This window comes from Filicampus tigris, chromosome 10 (assembly GCF_054856515.1).
Source record: "Filicampus tigris isolate MCC_2025a chromosome 10, RoL_Ftig_1.0, whole genome shotgun sequence".
In the NCBI taxonomy this organism is placed as follows: domain Eukaryota; kingdom Metazoa; phylum Chordata; class Actinopteri; order Syngnathiformes; family Syngnathidae; genus Filicampus; species Filicampus tigris.
The window spans coordinates 24730121-24750303 of NC_141226.1; the positions used below are offsets into that span (position 1 = coordinate 24730121).

The window sequence follows — 20183 nt, forward strand, 5'->3', positions numbered from 1 at the left end:
GGCTCTCACACCCCGGTCCTCGCGGGCCGCAATCTTGCATGCTTTAGATGTGTCCCTCCTCCAACACACCTGATTCAAATGAAGTTCATGAGCAATCTATGCAGGCGCCTGGTAACTATCCTGACCATTTGGATCAGGTGTGTTGGAGGAGGGAGATTCTGGAGGGATTCTCGTTAAAAGGGAAGTCAACCCTCCAAAATTCTTTGCAATCTTGAACAACTTGTTTATTTAAGTAAAAATTCAGAAATGAAGTGCAATGAAGGAAAATGTTACCATATACTTTTTGTGTTGTAAATTCTGAACAGTACCTGGAAAAAAAAAAAAAGAATGTTGTCCGGCTATCACTTTGTGCACTTTATCTAGACATAACATGTATTTTCTGCTTACCAATAAACTTTATTCTTTAATAAAAAAAGAAGCATGATAAAAACACTTGAAGGTCATGAAAATTAATTGAGATTCAGCAATTTGATGATGCAGTTACCAGTTGTAGAAAAGTATCAGTATCAGTGATACTGGATCTGTATTTACTTTTATTGGAACGATACCAAAATATGCAGTATCGCACACTACTCCTTTGAGTATTATCACGTTACTTCTGTGTATATCCATCCATCCATTATCGATAGCGCTTATCCTCACAAGGGTCGCGGGGCGTGCTGCAGCCTATCCCAGCTGTCTTCGGGCAGTAGGTGGGGGACACCCTGAATTGATTGCCAGCCAATCGCAGGGCACACAGAGACAAACATCCGCATTCACAATCACACCTAGGGGCAATTTAGAGAGTCCAATCAACTTAGCATGCATGTTTTTGGAATGTGGGAGGAAACCCGGAGAGAACCCACGCAGGCACGGGGAGGCCGGGGCCGGGATCGAACCCACGACCTCTAAACTGTGAGGCGGACGTGCTAACCAGTCGCCCACCGTGCTGCCCCGTGTGTGTGTGTGTGTATATGTATATGTATATGTGTGTGTGTGTGTGTGTGTGTGTATATATATATATATATATATATATATATATATATATATATATATATATATATATATATATATATATATATATATATATATATATATATATATATATATATATATATACACACACAACAACAACAAAAGTGGTGCATTTATATCTTTGTTCAGTGGAAGTTTGTGTACCAAAGTTTGAGTTAAAAGAAATCAAAATAAACTTCCAAATGTACTTATGTTAAAACGTGAAACCTATCACCTTAAAACGTGAAACTTATCACGTTGTAACGGATGAAAGTTATCACATTAAAAACCCGCGAAACTTATCACATAAAGTGAAACCTGTCATATTAAAACGGGACGCTCATCACATTAAATGTGAAGTTTATCACGTGGTAGCGTGAAACTTCTCACGTTAAAACGAGATACTCAACAGTTTTTATTGCATTTTTCTTTTTTTTTTTTCAAAAGCAGTACGCTTTTGTGGAAAAAAGTGATCACGTGTCAGCTTGCACTAATCACCAGCCCTCCACCTTTTGTGCGGTGGTAATTGGCGAGGCTGCATCGGGGCTTCTGTCGCTTGTAGAACACAAATCGTCTTTGTGAACATACGTGAGCGTAGCGCCCGTCTTTTCCTCGGCCTGGTCGCGGAATTCACCAGAAGACAATGGAACGCTCGTGCTTTCCCACCGGAGACCGCTGACCCGTGAAATCCACGACAGGCAAGGACAAGCCGGTTGCTGCGTGCACCACCATGAAGAGAGCGGTCGAGCCCGCTGTCCACTGACGGATTAGGACTGCCGACGATTACAGGAAAATGTCCCACGTTCGGTTTGAGACCCCGTTTATCGTGGGGGATACCTTCTGAAAACCACCGCGATAGATGGTGACAATCAGCGACATGGAAAGGCGATCCCCCAAAATAATCGTCTTGATATCGTCCTTCGCTGTTCCCTCAGCGCCGCCATCGTCTCTCCACATTTGTTGACCATTTTTTCCAAGGTGAAGATGATTGACAGGTCTGTCATTTGCCATGGTGCCCCTTCCTATCCGTTGCCGTGGCGACTCCTTTTCGGTCGTTTTTTGCCAATTTTTTGTTCAACACGAACTCATCACCAGAATCAAATCTCACTGGAGTTGATGCTGAATAATTCATAAAATGCTTGCTTATCAACCCCCTGTCATAGGTGGTTTTTTTTTTTTTTTTTTACTCCTGTTTGACAACCAATCCTTTTAAATGCAAACCAAATTCTGGTGCAGTCTGTTGTGACAGACTAATTTCTTCTGTGTCATTTCTTAGTTTAAGATTCTTTAGTTTAACCATGTTTTTGAATGTTTAAAATTACATAACATCTTAATTACATATCTGTAAGCCCATCCACGGTGTTAGGGTTTGGTGGAACATTTCTGTGTTTATATTCAGTGTTTTTTCGTTTTTTGTTTTTTGTTTTTGCTCATTTGAAAAATTGAACATTTTTTGAAAGTTTTATAATTACTGAACATCTATGCTAATTTCCATGAGCCCGCCTATGGCATTTTATATTATGTTAGCATTTCTTGACAGCAAGTAAAGGACTGGCGACACAAAAAGTGCCTTTTCATAAATATGAGTGTGTTTTAACAACACCTTTCAAGAAATCAGCGAGTGACAGACACACACACAAAAGGACCATCACAACTTTTATCATAATGTGACTGATTTTCATTCCACGTCAACACTTAGTTACACTTTCACAACGTACAAAACAATTTTTGACACGCTTTCAATACTTGTTTGTACTTAATCGTAAATGTACGCTGATGTCTTGTTTGCCATCACCATGTTTTTTCCCCCGGTCATTTTGCTCATTTTGCCTTTTGTTGGGTTGACAATAAGACTTGTAATGAACTTCATTGTCTCTTACACATCTGCAAAAACCGGAAAACAACCATACTGAATCATCCAATTAAAAAAATCAATAAATAACAGGGCTATGCGAAGGACATGTCATGTAAAAGTGAATGTGGGTGTTCCACAAGGTTCAATCTTCAGGCCCGTGTACTTTTTTTTGTCAACATTTTTCAAATGTATCACATATTTATTTAATTGTAATGTTTGTTTTTCATCCAAAATCGGGACAATGACATTTCACATTTATTGTTTTTAATGACTTTAATGCCTTTCTTGAAGGCCTGATGGGATGAAATAAATAGGCGCCAAATTGAAGATGAACAATTGGTAGCACGATTGTCTTCAGTGTCGTACTACAATCCTTTGGTGGCAAAATAATATTGCAGCAAGAGTGAAAAAAGAAATGCAGAAACATCTGTTATAATCAAGCACAAAAGGCAAATACTGAAAATATTCATATAGTACCAACTTATGTACAAATACGTTACATCCCAGCTTAAAATATGTATTTTACGCTACATTCCTGGTCACTACTTCTTGAAACCATAACCCTGGTTGGCAATGACATTCCTAGTTTGGAACAGTTCTTTGAAACTGGAACGTTTATTTCAAATCTTAAGCTAGGCTTGAAACGTGTATGCTTGAGTGTTGTGTGTACTGTATGTTTGGCTGCTCCGTGTGTATTGGAAAGTTTATCATTGCCGCAGCATCCATGCTAAGTTACATTAGCTCGTCTATGACCTACTGCATTATGTTAGAATGAACATACTAGCAGTCTTTAATACTGTAGTGCCTCGTTTATCGCCGCGGTATGTTCAAGTACGCTCCTGCTGCATTATATATGAAGGCTGGGCCTGGCCTGGCGAGTGACGTGGGGGCCAGCGAATGAGAGCGAGATTTGGCTGGCTGTGCTGTGAACCGGCTAACCCATTTGCTGCTTTGTGTGTCGAGTGAATCAGCGCTTGTTAGCATTTGTTGGATAAAGCGATTGGTCACGCACCAGCAGCTGTGTCTCCTCCAACTAGCTGTGCTAGGCTAGCATCAATTAGCTCACAATGTTTACATGTAAGCCAGTTTTGCATTGCAAATGACATTCCATGTTGATTTCTTTTTAAGTGTGAAATGATACCACAGTAGTTTGGACGTTCTTTGTCTTTTACTCAGTCTTTCATCCTGGTTCTTGCTCATTGCTCTTCAGTAACGATCAAAGTGTGTATGGGTGTGTGTGCGTGGGGGTGTGTGTGTGGGGGCGTGTGTGTGTGTGCGGAGCGGAGACAAAAATCACAAAATCCCGCCCTATAGTAAAAACTCAGCAAAGTAAAATTAGACATTCTTTTTAAAAATCTGTGATCGTCAGACCGCAAAAAGTGAACTACGACATAGCCCAGAACAATTGTGCTAATGCTAATTTGTCTTAGCCCTTCTTAGGCATTTTGCATCATATGTTAACATTATTCTAGCAGACTTTTGTTGAACGAAAATACATAGTTTGGTAGTACATTTGGGTGTTTAAATTTTCAATGTTTAATTCTCTTTTGTTGCAGGCGTCCGTTTTACGGTAACGGGGTGACAATCGGCTTGAAGCAAGCATCTTTTTCAAACAGGTAAGGAATGCTTTCAAATGAGTAATGAGTTAGTGTGTTTTAATAGGGTTAAAAGTGCGGAAGGGGTAAAACATTTTTATATGGTCGTGTATTTTCATCACGGGTGGATCTGGAACGTCTCCTCTGCGAGCAAAGGGGGTTCACCATCGCTCCGCACCAGCTCAGTGTAAAAGATTGAGTACATTTTACGACCTTTTAGAGTGAGACAGCCAAAGATGTTCTCGTTAAAATGCACAATCCGATGCCAAAAGTTCTTCAAGTTGATGCTATCGTACACCTGCCGAGTGAGCGAGTCTCGCTCACAGCACGGTGGTCTCGGACTGGAGGATGGACTGAGTCCTGGAGGTGCGCTGGAAGCGGACCGTGTGTTCAGAACCTTTCCCGGAGGCCAGCCTGATCCGGAAGCCTTGAGCTCGCTTCAGGCTGCAGTCCACGCACAAGCTCCGCCACTTGCGCTTCAGCTCACCTTGCACCTACGCACACATGCACGCGCGCGCACACAACAGCGTTACTTTGATGGAGCCAAATTCCGGGAATTTTCAAAGGTAGAAACTTTCCATGGCAATACAAGTCAACAAGTGAGGAATGCCATAAACATTTAAATCCATCAACCAGCGTTAACAGCCACTGATGAATACTTTGGCAGGTACGTTTTTCAACGGGTAGCCGCGGATGAGGTCTTGTCTGTGACATTCAAGCTTCTACATAACTGGAATGATGAACAGACCAGGCTTATAATAGTTTGGGCTTTTTCATGAGAGTATTGCGTAATAAAGCAAACTACTTTACAAGTGTCGAACAGCTGTTTGAACTCCCTTCTTCTGGAGCTATGGATGTACGGCAATACCGAAATGATTACATCAAAAATGAACCCCAACTCCAGCTCATGTATGATATTGATTGACAAAGACGAAAACCAAGGACATTTTCACTTTAATTATAGTTAGTTTTATAAAAGTAAAATGTTGCTTTTGTATTTTTAGAAGCATGTTTTTTACTTTATTTTTTTTCCAATTATACTTTGCTATTTCATTAACTCTAATACTGTTGGAACAAAGGCCAGCAAATGGCAGCCTTGTACCATGGCCTTTTGTTGTCATTTGTCTGTAAATAATAGAATATTTTGCCATCATGAGCCTGTTCGCAGTCTTGTTTTATAGTTTGAGGTGTCCCAAAAGCAAAAATATTCACATCAAAGTCAAAACGTGGACTCTGGTGAAAGAAAAGACTCTCCTATTATTGTTGGGCGGTTCGGTGCTGTATGCTCATTCTTTGGGCCTTGACAAATGTGTGAAAAAGCCCTGAAACGACTTGCCGTCATTTTGAAGGGTTCAGTGGATTACAAACCTCGCTGTTGAGGAAACAGTAGAGGATGGCGACCACCAAGCCCTGAAAGGCATCAAACGCAAGAAGAAAAGTCGTCATCTACCATTTCAAAGGACGACAAACCAGCAGGACTGGGACTCGTGTACAATCCTGTTCATCGCTAGCAGAACGTTTGCCATTCCAAATGAAAGCAGTAAAACATTTCTGTCGTCAGTCAGTGTGTGAGCACCTGGTAGGATCCGAGCGCCAGGTCGAAAAAGATCTTGTAGTCTTGGGCCATGGATTCCGACAGAGACACAAAGACCACGTAGTGGATACCAAACAACGGAATGAGCAGGAGAGTCGACTTGGCCAACCGCCTGAAAAACAGTGTTCCACAAGGTTCCGTCCCCAGCCCTCTGTAGTTTTTACGTCAACATTTTACAAACGTAACAGATATTTGTTTATTTGGAATTTTGGCTTTGAATCCAAAATCGGGACAATGACATTTACAATTGATATTCTTTTAATGACTTGAATGTCTTTGTTTTAAGCATATTTTTTTATACTTCTCATTTGTGATTGGATTAAAAAAAAAGACAGTATTTTCACATTCGGGGTTTCTGCCTAACAGCAGCGATAATAATGATCATCGTTTTTCCTTTAATCAACATTGTTTTCTCATTCTCATTCATTTCTCTTTATTGGGTTGGCAATAACACCCGAAAAGAACTACAATGTCTTTTAGTATTCTACAAAAACAGGAACATGCCATATAAAAGTTAATGTAGGTGTTCCACAAGTTCCTGTCCTCAACCCTCTGTGTTGTTTTTTATGGTCAACATTTCAGAAATGTACCAGATATGCGTGTAACTGTATTTTTTTACTTTCGATCCAAAGTTGAAGAATGGCATTTAAGATTCAGTGGGTTTTTTTAACAACTTGAAGGTGGGACTGTGGCATCTTTCTCTTTTCACCAGTGCCTGGATCATTTAAAAAATGTGAAAATTGACTGGATTTGAAGAAATGAGGTCTCTTCCCGTTAGTGACGATATGCTAATGTTAACAAAATGCGACAAAAATAGTCAGCGGCATCAAAATGTTGTTTTTCTTCTTTTTTGTTTTCTACATTTCTACAATGTAGCTCTGTAACTCCACTAGCCGCCCATTTATGATGTGTAACATGACAAACAAGTGTTTTCGTAATGATTAACGTAAAAAAACGACGACATTTCGTCACGTCCGTTTCGCTGCGCTCACGGTGAAACGGCAAAACGCTGCGGACGCGGCAGGCCAGCGACGACAAAACGAGGCGAAGCGCACGAAAAGTGTGACCCACCCGTACTGCGAGTGGTCGCCGCCGCCCACGTCAGGACACTGCACCTTCTGCACCAGGATGCGAACGATGCGGATGAAGAGCAAGAAGTTGACCTGGAGAAAAAAAATGCCTCAGCGAAAAACTCACAGCGCCGAAAAAATCATCGTCAAGGGACCGATTATTTGAGAAGGGGAGAGATTGTGTTGGGATTGACAACCTGTCCCACTCTTTGGCCATATGTGCCCCACCATTGACTGACCAATCAACCGTTTGTCTGTGTGCACCCTGCCCTTGCGCGGCGACCAGTCCAGCCTTTTCAAAAAGATGGCCATGTTTGCTTCCTTCGTACCACAACGGCGAGTCCGATGGGTCCGTTGATGACCCAGTTGGGGATGGGGTTGTCGTTCCTCTCCCAGCACCTGCCAATCAAAAAAGGCGCATCGGGTGGATGAGCGGAGCGTGCGGGCGAGCGCGCGGGCGAGCGTGCGGGCGGGCGAGCGGTTGGGCATGCCGTCACTCACCCGGTGTCCTCCAGATAAATCCTGGTCAGGACCCATGCCAACACAAAGACGGTGGGGATTCCTGCACCAAACAGGGAGCAAAGCCGGCATTAGGGCGCCCTCTCCTTTGCCAAATCGCATTCGGACGTCCACTCGGGTCGTCAGTGGACACAACGGGAAGAATGCAAGCCTGGAGTGGATATTGTGTGCACACTTTGGCCACCAAGGGGCGCTGATGGCAGAAGACGCTCGCAGCTTCTCAGTAAGCTGCAGTAATATTACGGGAGTTGTTCTTCGCAGAGGACGAAGAAAATATGCACGAGTAGAGCTCTTTTCATCTGCGAAAGCACGGACTCCCGTTCTGTACCCCTGGACGACGGTGCAAGGACCATAAAAGCCATTCTGATTCTGATCGCAGATATGATATTAGCCATAATATCCATGATTAATGAATTCCATAATCTGTTATTCATTTAATGGTGTGGTCTATATCAAATATGTGTTTTACAAATAAATGGAGGACACATCACAACAAAACTGCCATTCATTTTCATTTTGGAAATATGATGTCAAACTTAGCCCATATCGCGCTCCCTGTGGGAATCGTTGCCTTACTCGTATGTCAAGGCACCGCTGTAACGTAAGAGACGCTCTAAAAACAGTCGGGTTAAAAACCACAGCATTTTGGGTCAAACATGGGCCGATCCACTACTTGGGTCAATTTGACCCAACCTTCTTTCTTTGTTATTGCGGAAAACAACCCCGAAAATGTGCAGTGCCCCAAAATTGGGCTGTTTTGTACAAAACAATGCAAGAAGATGCACGGCTCAAATTGACCCAATTAGTGACTCTGTCCATTTTTGACCCCAAATGGTGTCCTTTTGACCCCAACTGTTTTCAGAGCGTACAGTAACATGAATAGATGGATCCAGCCTATTGTCGTGTTTGGGTGTAGTGATGCCTTTTACCCCATCCGATGAGCATGTAGACGGCAAAGTGTGTGTTCTGCGAGAACATGGCCACCAGGAGCGTGTGGAGGTACAGGCCCTCCACCAGCAGCCAGAAGAAGTTGGCCATGATGAAGTACTGCAACAACACCAGGCTGGCTCGACACGCCACCTGACACGCACGCACGCACGCACGCACGACTTAATCAAAGATCTCATCGCCGGACGTCGCTCGTTCCTTGGCACGAACCGCGACGAAGGGATTGGCCGAGCGTACCCGCTGAAAGGCGGGGTGTACCTAATGAAGCGTCTCACCAGCGAGGGCTGCGCGGAGCAGCGCGGCGCGCCGCCAAACAGGAAGTGGTCCTTCACCAGCACGGCGGCCGCCCTTAGGATGAACGACAGGAACAGGTTCAGGTGGATGGAGTTCCTGGTGCAGTGCAGCTTCCTGTGCGGCGACAAATCGCCGTCGTCATGGCGACACAAAGCACTCGCCTTACAAATCGTCTTGCGCCAGCGAAAGGAATGGAAATGCCACGATCTGATCCGACCTCTACGTCCCCCCCGCCCTCCGCAAAAACAAAAAAAGATGAAGTTACTAAGAAAAGTAGCACTCTACAATATTGTACTTTCTAAAACATACAGTAATGCCCTCACGAACTCGTGTGAATGTGAAGGATTTAACAGTCTTTGCCACATTTTTGCTTCCGTTCGATGGACCTTGTGCTGCTCCCTCTGCGCAGCAACTTGGCCACCTGGGGCAGTATAAAGCAAACATACAGATGTGTGGAGCCGCTCACTGCTTCTCAGTAAGGCGCAGTAATATTTGTTGCTCTTTGCAGAAGATAAAGAATATATGCCCGCGAGTATGGCTAGATTGTCTGTTGACGTGTTGCTTTGTTGAAATCTCCGGTGCTTCAAGGGTGACAACACTGCAGCACGATGCTATTTGTTAGCCCGTCAATGGTTCTACATGGTTTGTTTGCATTGCGCACATTAAAGCAGAAAATCTGCCTAAGGAAGGCTCATTTTTCTAATCTCCACAACCCATTTGTATGGTATAGTTTTTGACAAGAACATTGTAACTGCACAAGATTGTACTGCATACAAACGTACCTAGAGCGTAATCAAAGGGGACGTCAAGAAATGCTTTATGGGGTCGCTCTTATCTCAACAGTCTCAAACAGCCCCTTTTTCCATCAGACGTCCCTCGGACAACTTGTCATCTTCTAATCGGGCTCATCTGCCGAGCACCTGCGGCGGCGACACACACCCGCGCCCTCCAAAGACACACGCGCGCACACACAGGAAGTGGCAGGCCCATAATAGCGTCTCGCTTAATCTCTCGTCCACCAGCCAAGTTGTCCTCCAGGCGGCAAGCTTTGAGACAACTTTGAGATTTCCGACAGCCGCGTTTCACGCCCTCCTACGCAATCGCGTGTTTTTCTCCTTTTTCCCTAATCCCGCGCGACAATAACGAGCGAGTGATGTCACACGTTCGAATTGTCACCGTGATGCGCTTCGTGATGCGTCAGTCAACGTTTGCTTTCGTTCCAGACGTCAGACGCGGGCGCGCTGAAAATATTGAAATGAATCATCACGGGTGCAAATTGTTCATCTTATCAAGACATTCTGGACAACGAGTTGTTTCCATGTGTCTCAATACTTTTGGCTAGTATCCACATTTGCCTCACTTCCTGTAGGTGCTCCAAAACCGTTTTCTTATCTGCACATTTGCTTCTAATAGCGGTCCTAATACTTATGACTAATTACATTTTACAATTACATTTGTCTCTTTTCACTTCCTGTAGTTGTCCTAATCTTTTTTCTTTTTTTTTTACTTTCTTTGGGTGCCCCAAGACTTTTGCCCACATTTTAATTTTGACTTCCTGTATGTGCCCCAATACTTTTGTCCACGTTTTCTCCCCTTCTTGTAGTTGCGCCACTGCTTGTCTGCATTTACATTTCGACTTCCTGTAGGTGTCCCAATTTACTCTTGTCCATATTTTCTTTCAATTTTACTTCCTTCTTGTCTCAATGCATTTGTCCAAAGTCCATTTAGTCCTTTTAGTCACTCCCAGTGTTTGTCCTACCAGTTTTGGCTTAACTCTACATATGTGTCCTGATGTCCCAATACTTTGGTCTAATGTTTTTTTGCGCCCCCTATTGTGTGGGAGGCTATTAAGAAGGTTGCATTTCACCTGAAGAGGCAGAGGACAGCGCTCCCGGTGGTGAGGAAGATGAGGGACAGGCTGTGGCCCAATGTGTACAATGTCTGCACCAGCATGTAAAACACCAGCTAAACGCACATGCACGCGCACCCACACACACACACACACACACACACACACACACACACACACACACACGCAAACACACACCACATGAACCACTTGCTAAAAAATGACACTAAAAGTGTGTTGCTCATAATAGTTAATAATAATGCTGCTAACAGCGATCATGCTAACAGCTTTCCTAAAATGCTCAAAACAGGGCAATGCTAAGCTAACTAAGCTAGCTACATGCCCCCGGTTGCTATGTTTGTATCGGCTCAAAGTATTTTCACGTGCTCCGTGGCTGCCAAGTGTCTGCTATATGTTAGCTTAGCATCCTGATATCTTGTGTGTCTCGCTCCTGTGTCCGAGTTGCACAATGCAGTACGTTGTCCAGTTAAGTGAACAAGCACAAGCAGGAATTCACAAGCAGACATTGGGCGACCCAAAATGACCTCAACTCAGCTGAACTCAGAACTGAGGCGGGGAGCCACAATTAGCACAGAAGGCAGTGCTGGCAAAACAACACAAACATGGCAACGACCAGTTTTTGTTTGAGCAACTCTTTGTGAATGTGTCATAATGATTGCACCGAGCTGCCCGCGATAAAAGGCCACTCGAAAGTGCGTGGCTTTCGTGTCAATTGAGTGTTTTGTTTTTTTTTCCGCACCTTGTCGTGGCCCGCGTTCGAACCGCAGGCGCTGGTTATGTTGGGGAACACCTCGGACCACCCGGACGCCGTGCACTTCCTGCTGATGTTCCCTGCAGGAGGTCATCAGGATTGAAATCAGCAAGGAGGAGGAGGAAGGTCAGGTCCAGTTCAGGGTTATTCCAGTTCAGGAAAACAAACCAAATAACTCAAACCAAAATTGAAAAAAACATTTGCCAATGCCTTGACAAGTACCCGGCATAAAAACAAAGACTAGAACGAATAAAAAAAACGAAACGAAAAAAGAACTCCTCAACTCCTGAGGCCGCAAAAGTCAAAAGGAAAGCAAAGCGCGGCCCTGGTGCGACTTTACCCTCGGTGCCGAAGACGCTCCTGAGGAAGCGGGGGCAGGGTATGGTGGCGGTCTGGCCGATCCCGGTGCGTTCCCAGCACGTGATGTTGTCCCAAGCGCCTTTGCAGCCCGCTTCTGATTGCACCCGAGAAACAACAACAACAACAACAAATCAGCGTCCGCCATTGGCAACCCATCGACGTGCAGCAGCGTTATCAAGCAATCGGCATCGCCGACACTCACGTGATTTCTTTGCGACAAAGTCTCTACTCCTACCCCGGCGCGATTTGAAGCAAGTTGCGTTACTCCTTGGCCTTGACCCTTGAACCCCAATTTTGAAATTTCACACGCGGGATGACACTCCACACCTAGAGGCATCCATGAAAAACTCTCCCAAAAATCATCCCAGAAGCGTGTTAACGCTTTCATGAAGTCCAAACTTGAAGCTTTTGAATCTTGGCCAATTGCTGTTGCCGTGGCGACGCGCTGTTTTCCAACCAAACAACAATGTACAACCATGGACAAGTGGGCTGGCAAAGAGTTGTTTATATTTGTATTGATATGACTGTCAATATCTCAAGGTTGGTTGTGCCATTTTCTAGAAATGCCTCAGTAGCGCCCCCAAAGCCAACGCCCTGGCAGCTCGAGTTTTCTTTCATTTCGCCTTCAAACGGAGTTGTGCCTAACATCTCATATGAATGCGAATAACTAGGAAATGATTAAGGAGCGGCTTTGGTTTGCAGAAGCCGATTTGGCGTCTGGGGTGGAATCCGCTCAGAGACCAACAATGATTAAGAGCAACGGCGGATTCCATTTCGTGGCCAACAAAAATCAAGCGGCAGCCGTGATGATTTGGGGGGGAAACACTTTTGCTCCGAGCGGATTGGACGGAGGTTGCTCGTTGCCAGCCTGAGCCTGCATCGCGGCGTCTCAATTGTGCGAGGGACTTCGCACATTCTCCTCACCCGCGTGCATGTGAGCGAGCGGCTGCCTTGTTTTTGCTTCCCAAAGATAATGATGAGAGCGAGCACTGCATTTTTCTTTGTAGGGTGGCCAAAAGAGGAACAACATTTTTCAATCCATAAGGCAAGTAACTGAGTACAAATGCTTGATTACTGGGACTTTTCCGGGATTTTGTGATTTCAGGACATTTGAAGGCAAATGTGTTGGGTTTTGAATATGGGGTGAGAATGAAGGTTTCAAACCGGGGTTAGGGTTTCACATTATCTTTCAAAAGAGTGTCAGGCTTCCAAATGAGGTTCTACACAGGTTTGAGTTTCAAATTAGGGCTTCAAGCCTGGGCTAGGAATTCAAATTCAGGATTCAAGCCTGGAGTCGGGTTTCAAATCGGGGTTTCAAACGAGTGTTGAGCTTTCAAAATGAGCTTGCGGCATGCATGCAGGTTGGGGTTTCAAATTAGGGCTTCAAGCCTGCAGGGCTAGGGTTTCTAACAAGTGTTGGGGTTTCAAATGAGGGATTCCAGCCTGCAGGCACGGCCTGAGCTTTGAAGTAGTGTTTGTCGTCGTTACCTTGGTGTGGCGCTCGCCTCTCTTGGTCGTCCAGTCGCTTGAGGCACTCGGCGTGCTCTTTTTCCACCTCCAGCAGGAAGTTGCAGGTTGGGTGGCGAGCGGTCGCCTGCCGTGCATGCGCAGCACAAGAAAAATCCTGCTTGAAATGATTGTCCGCTTCATTCAGTTGAAAATAAAACAAACAAAGTATTTCCCCCTCGTGTAAAAAAAAAAAAGGAACAAGTCTGAATTTCCCCAACTTTTGGGTTTGACAAGTGAACCCTTTTTCAATGTTCAATTGTTGAACATGAAAACATGCTTTACATTTTATAATGAGAACTATTTGAATTATTACTAGGATTACTAATTGGAAACCTAATTTGAAACTCTAAGACCAATGTAAGACCCCAGCGTCATTTTAAAACTCCAACATGGAACCTGTTCACATCTTTGTTTGAGATACCCTTTGCCTGAGTTGAAACCCTACCCTGGCTTGAAACCGGCATACCTGGAGAAAGTGCCACCCACTGCCCCAATGCTTGTGTGGGTTTTCTCCTGCAGGCATGACGGGCTAACTGCAAACTTCCATACAGGAACCAGGATTCAAACCCAGAACCCCCAAACTGCGATGCGAATGCGCTGTCCACTCGGAATCCGGGCCGCCGCCAAACCGAAATGTCAAGCTGACACCAGAATCTATTTGAACAGGAGAGGAATTTCCTATATTGTGGCAAAAAGGGTTTTGTGTGGCGCACGCTGGGAATTCTGACGGCACGGAGCACGCGCGCACACACGCACGCGCGTACACGCGCACATGATGCTGTCATCAGGATCTTTCTGTGGCAGCCGTCAACAAGCTCAAATTGTAAAGCGGCCTCCAGGAACTTTGCCGTTTTTTTTTTTAGATAACAGCCGATTTGTTTGAGAGACTTGCCTGGCGAGTGCTGTAACATTCTGAATGTTATGTTGTGCATTTAAAACAAGCAAACAGCTTTGCTTTCGGCTTTTGTCTAATAACTGCATACGCACACCCCTGTAGGCTATATAAATGTTTTAAGCAAATTAAAGAAAAAGGTGAGTGCATTTATAATGGACGTCACTTATTCGCTATTCACGGGCTGGCCATGTCCGCCGCATTCTTGGTTTTAATACTTTGCTTTTATAGTGAAGTTGATGTCTTTGTGGCCACTACAAGTTTGCCTCAAATGTTGCATGAAGAAATTCTGATGCCAGTGATCTTTAAAAATAATCAAAACGACTCACGTTCACGAATCAATCAAAACGAGGACAGTAAAAATGATTGAATAAAACTCCAAATGAGCAGTGAACTCACCATCAGCACAGACGCGCAACAAAACGCCAGCCAGAATATGAAACTTTTCATCTTTGCGCTTGACTTGCAACGAACAAAAAAAGGCTTTTCTCATTTGGAAAAGTCACGTTCTGGATCGTAGTTGTCCTGTTTTAAATATGTACCCGATTAAAAAAAAATGCAGAAAGTCCAGTCGGATGCGACAGATGCACGCCTTTCCGACGCAGCGGCGTGGACTTGCACACGACGCGCAAGACCGTCGAGCTGTCACTTGGTCCGTAGTTGGATAAGACACTTCCTTTTGGCCCTTTCACAGTAAAGTGCAAAACGGAAACAAGTGTTGACTCACCACATTTGAAGGAGCTCCCTTTTTTTTTTCTTTTTTTTTTTTTTTTAAAGAAGACCAGCACTGCGATAAAAACAGACAGTAATGACATAACTGAGGAGGATGTAAAGAGTTGAAGAATCTTTTCCCAACCATTGGTCAAACTTCCTGACCTAGCTGAAGTAGTAGTGGTCATTCATGGCAGAGGGTAAAAATGATGCCTGTGAGTCTTGTGATACTGATGTCCTACATGCGTTGCGCCACATTTTGTGTTGAAAAGGTTCTAACTCTGCAACACTGACGCTATTCGTTAACCTGCATATATAGAACCCGTGAAAAAAGACATATGTCCAATTTTGGAAATGTTGAAAATGTTCACATCGATGCGATGTCTATAACGCGTTAACACAATTCATGTAAGAATATAGGGGGGAAAAGTATTTAGTAACTATTCAGTATTTGTAACACTGACTGAGAAGGATCGGGTCACCCCAATTAGAGAACAGAGACATTAAATATAGGGAGAGTGAAAACAAATAGGAAGCAGGTGATGGACAAGACTTTGATAGAAATGGAACGTTTTAGAAGGACATTGAAGAGACTTAAAACATGCCGCTAAAATAGCAAATAGCATGATTTTATTTGCCGAATAGAGCTCTCTTTTTGTTGTTGTTGTTGTTGTTGTTGTTAGAATGTACAGTTCGGTGTATGTTGCTTGTTTGCTCAGTTTGTAATTCCCATGTTTTATGGAAAATGTGATTGGATGCTGGTTTTGATTAATCGTGATTTTAAGAGGATATTCATATTTTATATTCATACATATATCCCTATTTCCGAACGCACCCGAGAGTGCAGCCACAGGTCTGCTGCCATCTGGTGGTCAAACATAAAACTGCTTTTTTTTCTTTTTTTTTTACACGTGTATTTTTTTACTGTGGTCAGTACTCCTGCCGGGCCACTCATCATTACTCTTATTCCAGGGGCTGTGGGCCTTTAGAAATGTGGGCATTTGGGCCGCATTTGCCCCTAGTGTCGGACTTTTGACATGTCTACCTTAGAACGTGTGTTTTATGATTGTACATGCTCTAAAATGTTGATGTTTGCTCGGTGTTGAATTTGTCATACTTCATAGAAAAGGGTTTTGTTTAATTCTGCTCCATGATGTTAAAAAATAGAGGATGGATGGACATGGTAGTCTACTATGGTCGGTTGCAAATAAAATACCTTAAAATACTTTACTACTTGAGCAAAACGATATGAAGTGTGAAGATCGAATGCGTACTATTCGTGCAGAGGCATCGCTACGTATTGTGTCCTGGTGTAATGTCCGTAGTTAGCGCGAAATCTCGGCCGACCTTCTGCTTCCATAGTGCACGGGTAACAGATATGACGCCTTCTTCCGTGTCACACTCCAGAACGGGAGGTGGCGGTAATGCGCCTGAACGCCGGTTTGCCAGTCGCCATCGAAGCTACACCCGAAGAGGAGGAAGAGCCGTGTTTCTGTTCTGCTTCTGATTGCGGTTGCGCTCAAGAGAAGTGTCCACTCGATCGTGCTGGGAAATGTCGCAGCTCCTAACGTCTCAAGTCCTCCACGAGCAGCTGAGCGTCATCATGGCGGCGCTGAGCAAGGCGGCCGTGCTGGACATCTGCGAGCTGCTCGAGCGAGGCCTGGCCGGCCTCAGAGGCGAAGTCAGCCGCAGCCAGCAGGAGAACCGCGAGCTCCGCAGCAGACTCAGCCTCATCGAGTCCGTCGTGGTCCGCGGGAGCCTCGCCGGCCCCGGCCCCGGCCCCGACCCCGGCCCAGGCCCCGACACCGACACGCAGGAGGACGTCGACCACCCGGCCGAAGGACAGCGGGACCACCGTGGAGGACAATCCGGCGGAGGGGCTCCTGGCTCCGGGGAGGAGGTGAGCACGTCCGGTCGCCCCTAACGTGGTGGAACCTGCCAGAACCTTCTTGGAATTATGTCTGAATATAAATGTATATAAAAGCCAAGGACTTACTTTGTAAAAAAAACAGACTTAGTTGTTTGTTAATCCGTGAGTAGGGCGGCAACTAACAGTACAATACATTTTTATTTATATAGCGCATTTCATAACAGCTAGAGCCGTAACAAAGCACTTTACATACAAACAATAACACGAAGATGATCCGTCAACAATGTCTTGAAACCATTTGTGCTTTATGAAACTAGTCGAGTTGTTGTCAATGAATTGATTCACATCTTGAAATGTGATCTTGTAAACGGAATGGTTTATTTCACGATGAAGAGGATTTGGGGGAAATTTGATTCCCATAACAGATTCTCTAAAGAAGTAATTGTCAACTGGTGGGATGGGACAGCTCGTATAAATGTACTTGTACAGTAGGCCGGAGGGTTACATTGCAGGACCAAGCATGATGTACGAAAATCCGCCAGGTAGCCACTTATATTGATTTCGTCATTCATACATATACTTTAAAGCTTTATGCACAGTACCAATGTAAAATATGCAATATGTAGGTGTATTAATTTTGTTCACTTGGAGATCCTGTCCTCTTGTTTTTTTACTGTTGTGGTATCTGTGACTTTGAATGTGTGTGTGAACTTAAAAGGCAGGGCAAGGCCTAATGAGTGACGTGGGGGACAATAATGCTTGTAACATTTTAGCTGTGTGATTTGAATGTCTTTCGGTCTCAGAGGTTCATGTTTTTCAACTTCAAATGTTGTGAATGTGAGGCTTTCCCGTCCCTTGAACGCAGACCTCTTGTCGATGTAAATCTCGTGTTGACGAGGAAGATTCGTCAGTTTTGCTGTCGACTGGTTTTCCCAGTAGCTTTCGTTCGGCTCATTCGACAGGCGAGATGTTTTTTTCCCCCACTGTATTGTATGACTGCACTGTGTGTGATGTGATCCGCAAATGAAGTCTAAAAATGTCTCACCTGTTGACTGAGCTGAGGCAAAGCTAAGTTTACAATTACTGCGCTATTGATTTTTGTCATCCCTTCCATGGCATTTCACATTAAGCGTTAGCTCGGTAGCTAGTGCACTTTCTTTTGACAATTGTTGTTTTTCAGCTTCCTGCCGTGGTGCTGATCAAAGACGAAGACTCCGACTGTGAGGAAGGTGAGTGATGATGTCACGGAAAGGGGCGGGGCTACATCCGCTCACTGACGAGGTTCTTTTTTGGCGTCGAAGACATGATGTCGGCCGTCGCCGTGGAGGAGGTTACGGAGGACTTGGCCGCCGCGCGGCGTAGGAAGAGAAAGGGGCAGGACAAACACTCAAACAGGAAGTGCAGCCCCACGGGGGTGCTTACCGTGGACGCCGTGTACTCGTTGGACGCCGCTCAGCTGGCTGTGGATGACGTGGTGGCGGGAAAGTCGGGTGCGTTCAAACGTACACACAGTCAGGAGAAGCTCTCATAAAGTTAACTGAAACTTCAAATATTTTGAGCGATCAGGGGTCTGCAACCTTTAACACTCAGAGTCATTTTGACCTGGTTTCCACGGAAAAGAAAACACTTATGTTGTAATGAGAAAAAAATATATGCAAAAAAAATCATCCAAGTTCCAAAGCACTAATATCGGCCGATTAAGCTGTCAGGCTTACGTTTTTTTTTTTTTTTTACCCGCTGCATGTAAAATATTGCTTCAATTTGTAAATTTTCTGATGAAAACGGTGCTCCTGAGCATTCACGCAATTGAAAAAAAGACAACAACTGGAAGCTAAAGTTGTGTGGATGTGATCTGTCGTAGAAAACGACGCGCATCTGTTGGAGTGTGACGTTTGCCTGCCCGCCGCCGACCAGCTGCCGTATTTCCCCGGCGTGGCGCTGCCGGAGCCTCGCCCGTCCGAAAATGTCTGCTGGAGCGAGCAGGCGTCCGATCACGTCGCCTTCGCTGGCTTCGACCGCGACGAGCCCGGCGACGCCTTTGGCCTCCAGATAGTCAGCGTGTCGGCCTCTGTGCGGCCCGACTGCGCCGCCGCCTTCGAGTACCGGGACGGCGAGTCGGCGGGCAAAGGCCGTCGGCACGCGTGCGGCGTGTGCAACAAGACCTTCGCCACGGCGCAGAACCGCAACGTACACACGCGCATCCACACGGGCGAGCGACCCTACAGCTGCCAGCAGTGTGGGAAGCGCTTCATGCAAAAGGCGCACCTCAAGTCGCACCTGAGCATCCACACGGGGAAGCGGCCCTTCGCCTGCCCGCTGTGCCCGCGTACCTTCCTCACCAAGTACTTTCTCAACATGCACCTCAAGAAATTGCACGCCGACACGTGAATGCAAATGAGTTGTAAAGTTCTTGGAAGTTGGAAACTTAAATTACTCAGAAAAAAAGTTGTTTACATACCCTTGCATTAAATTGACTTCAATTTCCTCGTAAGTCCCCTTGAAAGTTTCCGGTTTAGAATATTTCAAAAATTCCTCATCTTACATTCCCATGGAAATTTAGCAGAAACGTTCCACCCACTCCTCCCTTTTTTCTAAAATCATAGTTTGCATCCTTGTCGCCCCTCATACTCATATTATGCAAATGTATCATCGTGTGTCACATTTGTTTCCACCTTTTTCAATAATTGTAGAAGCAAGTGACAGGAAATCGATTCTCAACCCTAAAATAAAAGTGAGCCATTCTAAATAACAGCTGATATGTGTGTGTTTACCTTTCTTTTTAACCAAAAGATCAATTAAGTATAATAGATGAGCCTCCATAAAATATTCAAGTAAATGACAACAGTCGTCGTTATCTACATCTTTTCTCAGGCACCGTCAAAGGTGTGTTGTTGGCACACCGGGGGGGAAAAAAGTTCAGTACAGTATTTCAACGTGATCAAATTCAGACTTGAGTTGAATTGTCACTTCTGCGTTGGACAAAACGAAATAATTCTTTCCCGTTCATGTCACTGGCGACCCTTTTGATGACACCTTTCTATTCTTTGGCTTTTGATCCGACGTGAGACTGACCGTTTTCCGGTGTCTATTATGGTATATTTTGTGTTAATTTATTGCTCTCGCTTGTTCTAATATTGCTATTTTGTTGTTGTATGTAAAGTGCTTTGTTACAGTTGACTTGAACCGGAAGTAATTACTTGGTTTTGTCCAATGTAGAAACTTATTACATGAATTTTATCACATTATAACGTGAATTTTATCGTATCTCTTTAAAACGTGAGGTTTTGCACGTTCTTGCGTGATGCTGTACTTTATTTTTTGTTTTTCCTCTTGTGGTAGCAACTGTGTAACG

The 20183-nt window shown here is 44.6% G+C and overlaps 2 protein-coding genes across 6 annotated transcripts; one reads left to right on the plus strand and one right to left on the minus strand.

Moving 5' to 3' along the window:
- Positions 1-2636: 2636 nt before the first annotated feature.
- On the minus strand, positions 2637-14891 carry vipr2 (vasoactive intestinal peptide receptor 2). 5 transcript variants are annotated; one of them, XM_086042158.1, is made up of 13 exons: positions 14650-14891; positions 13338-13443; positions 11830-11943; positions 11478-11569; positions 10736-10833; positions 8850-8922; positions 8556-8706; positions 7609-7669; positions 7437-7506; positions 7109-7200; positions 6020-6149; positions 5812-5853; positions 2637-4937 (listed from the first exon to the last, which is right to left on the minus strand). In XM_086042158.1, exons 1-13 carry the CDS (start codon positions 14698-14700, stop codon positions 4764-4766), a joined length of 1254 nt encoding a protein of 417 aa, XP_085898284.1. In that variant the 5' UTR covers positions 14701-14891; the 3' UTR covers positions 2637-4763. The 5 variants fall into 5 exon arrangements, with proteins under 5 accessions (XP_085898284.1, XP_085898282.1, XP_085898285.1 ...); XM_086042156.1 differs by having other exon boundaries at positions 8850-8982; XM_086042159.1 differs by lacking the exon at positions 13338-13443 and having other exon boundaries at positions 8850-8982.
- A 1477-nt stretch (positions 14892-16368) lies between these two features.
- On the plus strand, positions 16369-19582 carry LOC147141525 (uncharacterized). Its single transcript, XM_086042168.1, has 4 exons — positions 16369-16861; positions 18012-18060; positions 18133-18321; positions 18693-19582. Exons 1-4 carry the CDS (start codon positions 16514-16516, stop codon positions 19217-19219), a joined length of 1113 nt encoding a protein of 370 aa, XP_085898294.1. The 5' UTR covers positions 16369-16513; the 3' UTR covers positions 19220-19582.
- Positions 19583-20183: the final 601 nt, after the last annotated feature.

What these genes read in the sequence shown, in the direction of transcription:
- vipr2 (XM_086042156.1), bottom strand. Translation starts at nt 14,700, where the DNA reads ATGAAAAGTTTCATATTCTGGCTGGCGTTTTGTTGCGCGTCTGTGCTG. An exon ending in GCTGTCCTCTGCCTCTTCAG is followed by an intron (nt 8,983 to 10,735) that starts GTGAAATGCAAC and finishes GTCGCCGCACAG; the next exon opens with GAAGCTGCACTGCACCAGGA. An exon ending in CTACATGCTCATCGGATGGG is followed by an intron (nt 7,670 to 8,555) that starts GTAAAAGGCATC and finishes TGTTTGGTGCAG; the next exon opens with GAATCCCCACCGTCTTTGTG.
- LOC147141525 (XM_086042168.1), top strand. Translation starts at nt 16,514, where the DNA reads ATGTCGCAGCTCCTAACGTCTCAAGTCCTCCACGAGCAGCTGAGCGTC. An exon ending in CTCCTGGCTCCGGGGAGGAG is followed by an intron (nt 16,862 to 18,011) that starts GTGAGCACGTCC and finishes GTTGTTTTTCAG; the next exon opens with CTTCCTGCCGTGGTGCTGAT. An exon ending in CGTGGTGGCGGGAAAGTCGG is followed by an intron (nt 18,322 to 18,692) that starts GTGCGTTCAAAC and finishes GATCTGTCGTAG; the next exon opens with AAAACGACGCGCATCTGTTG.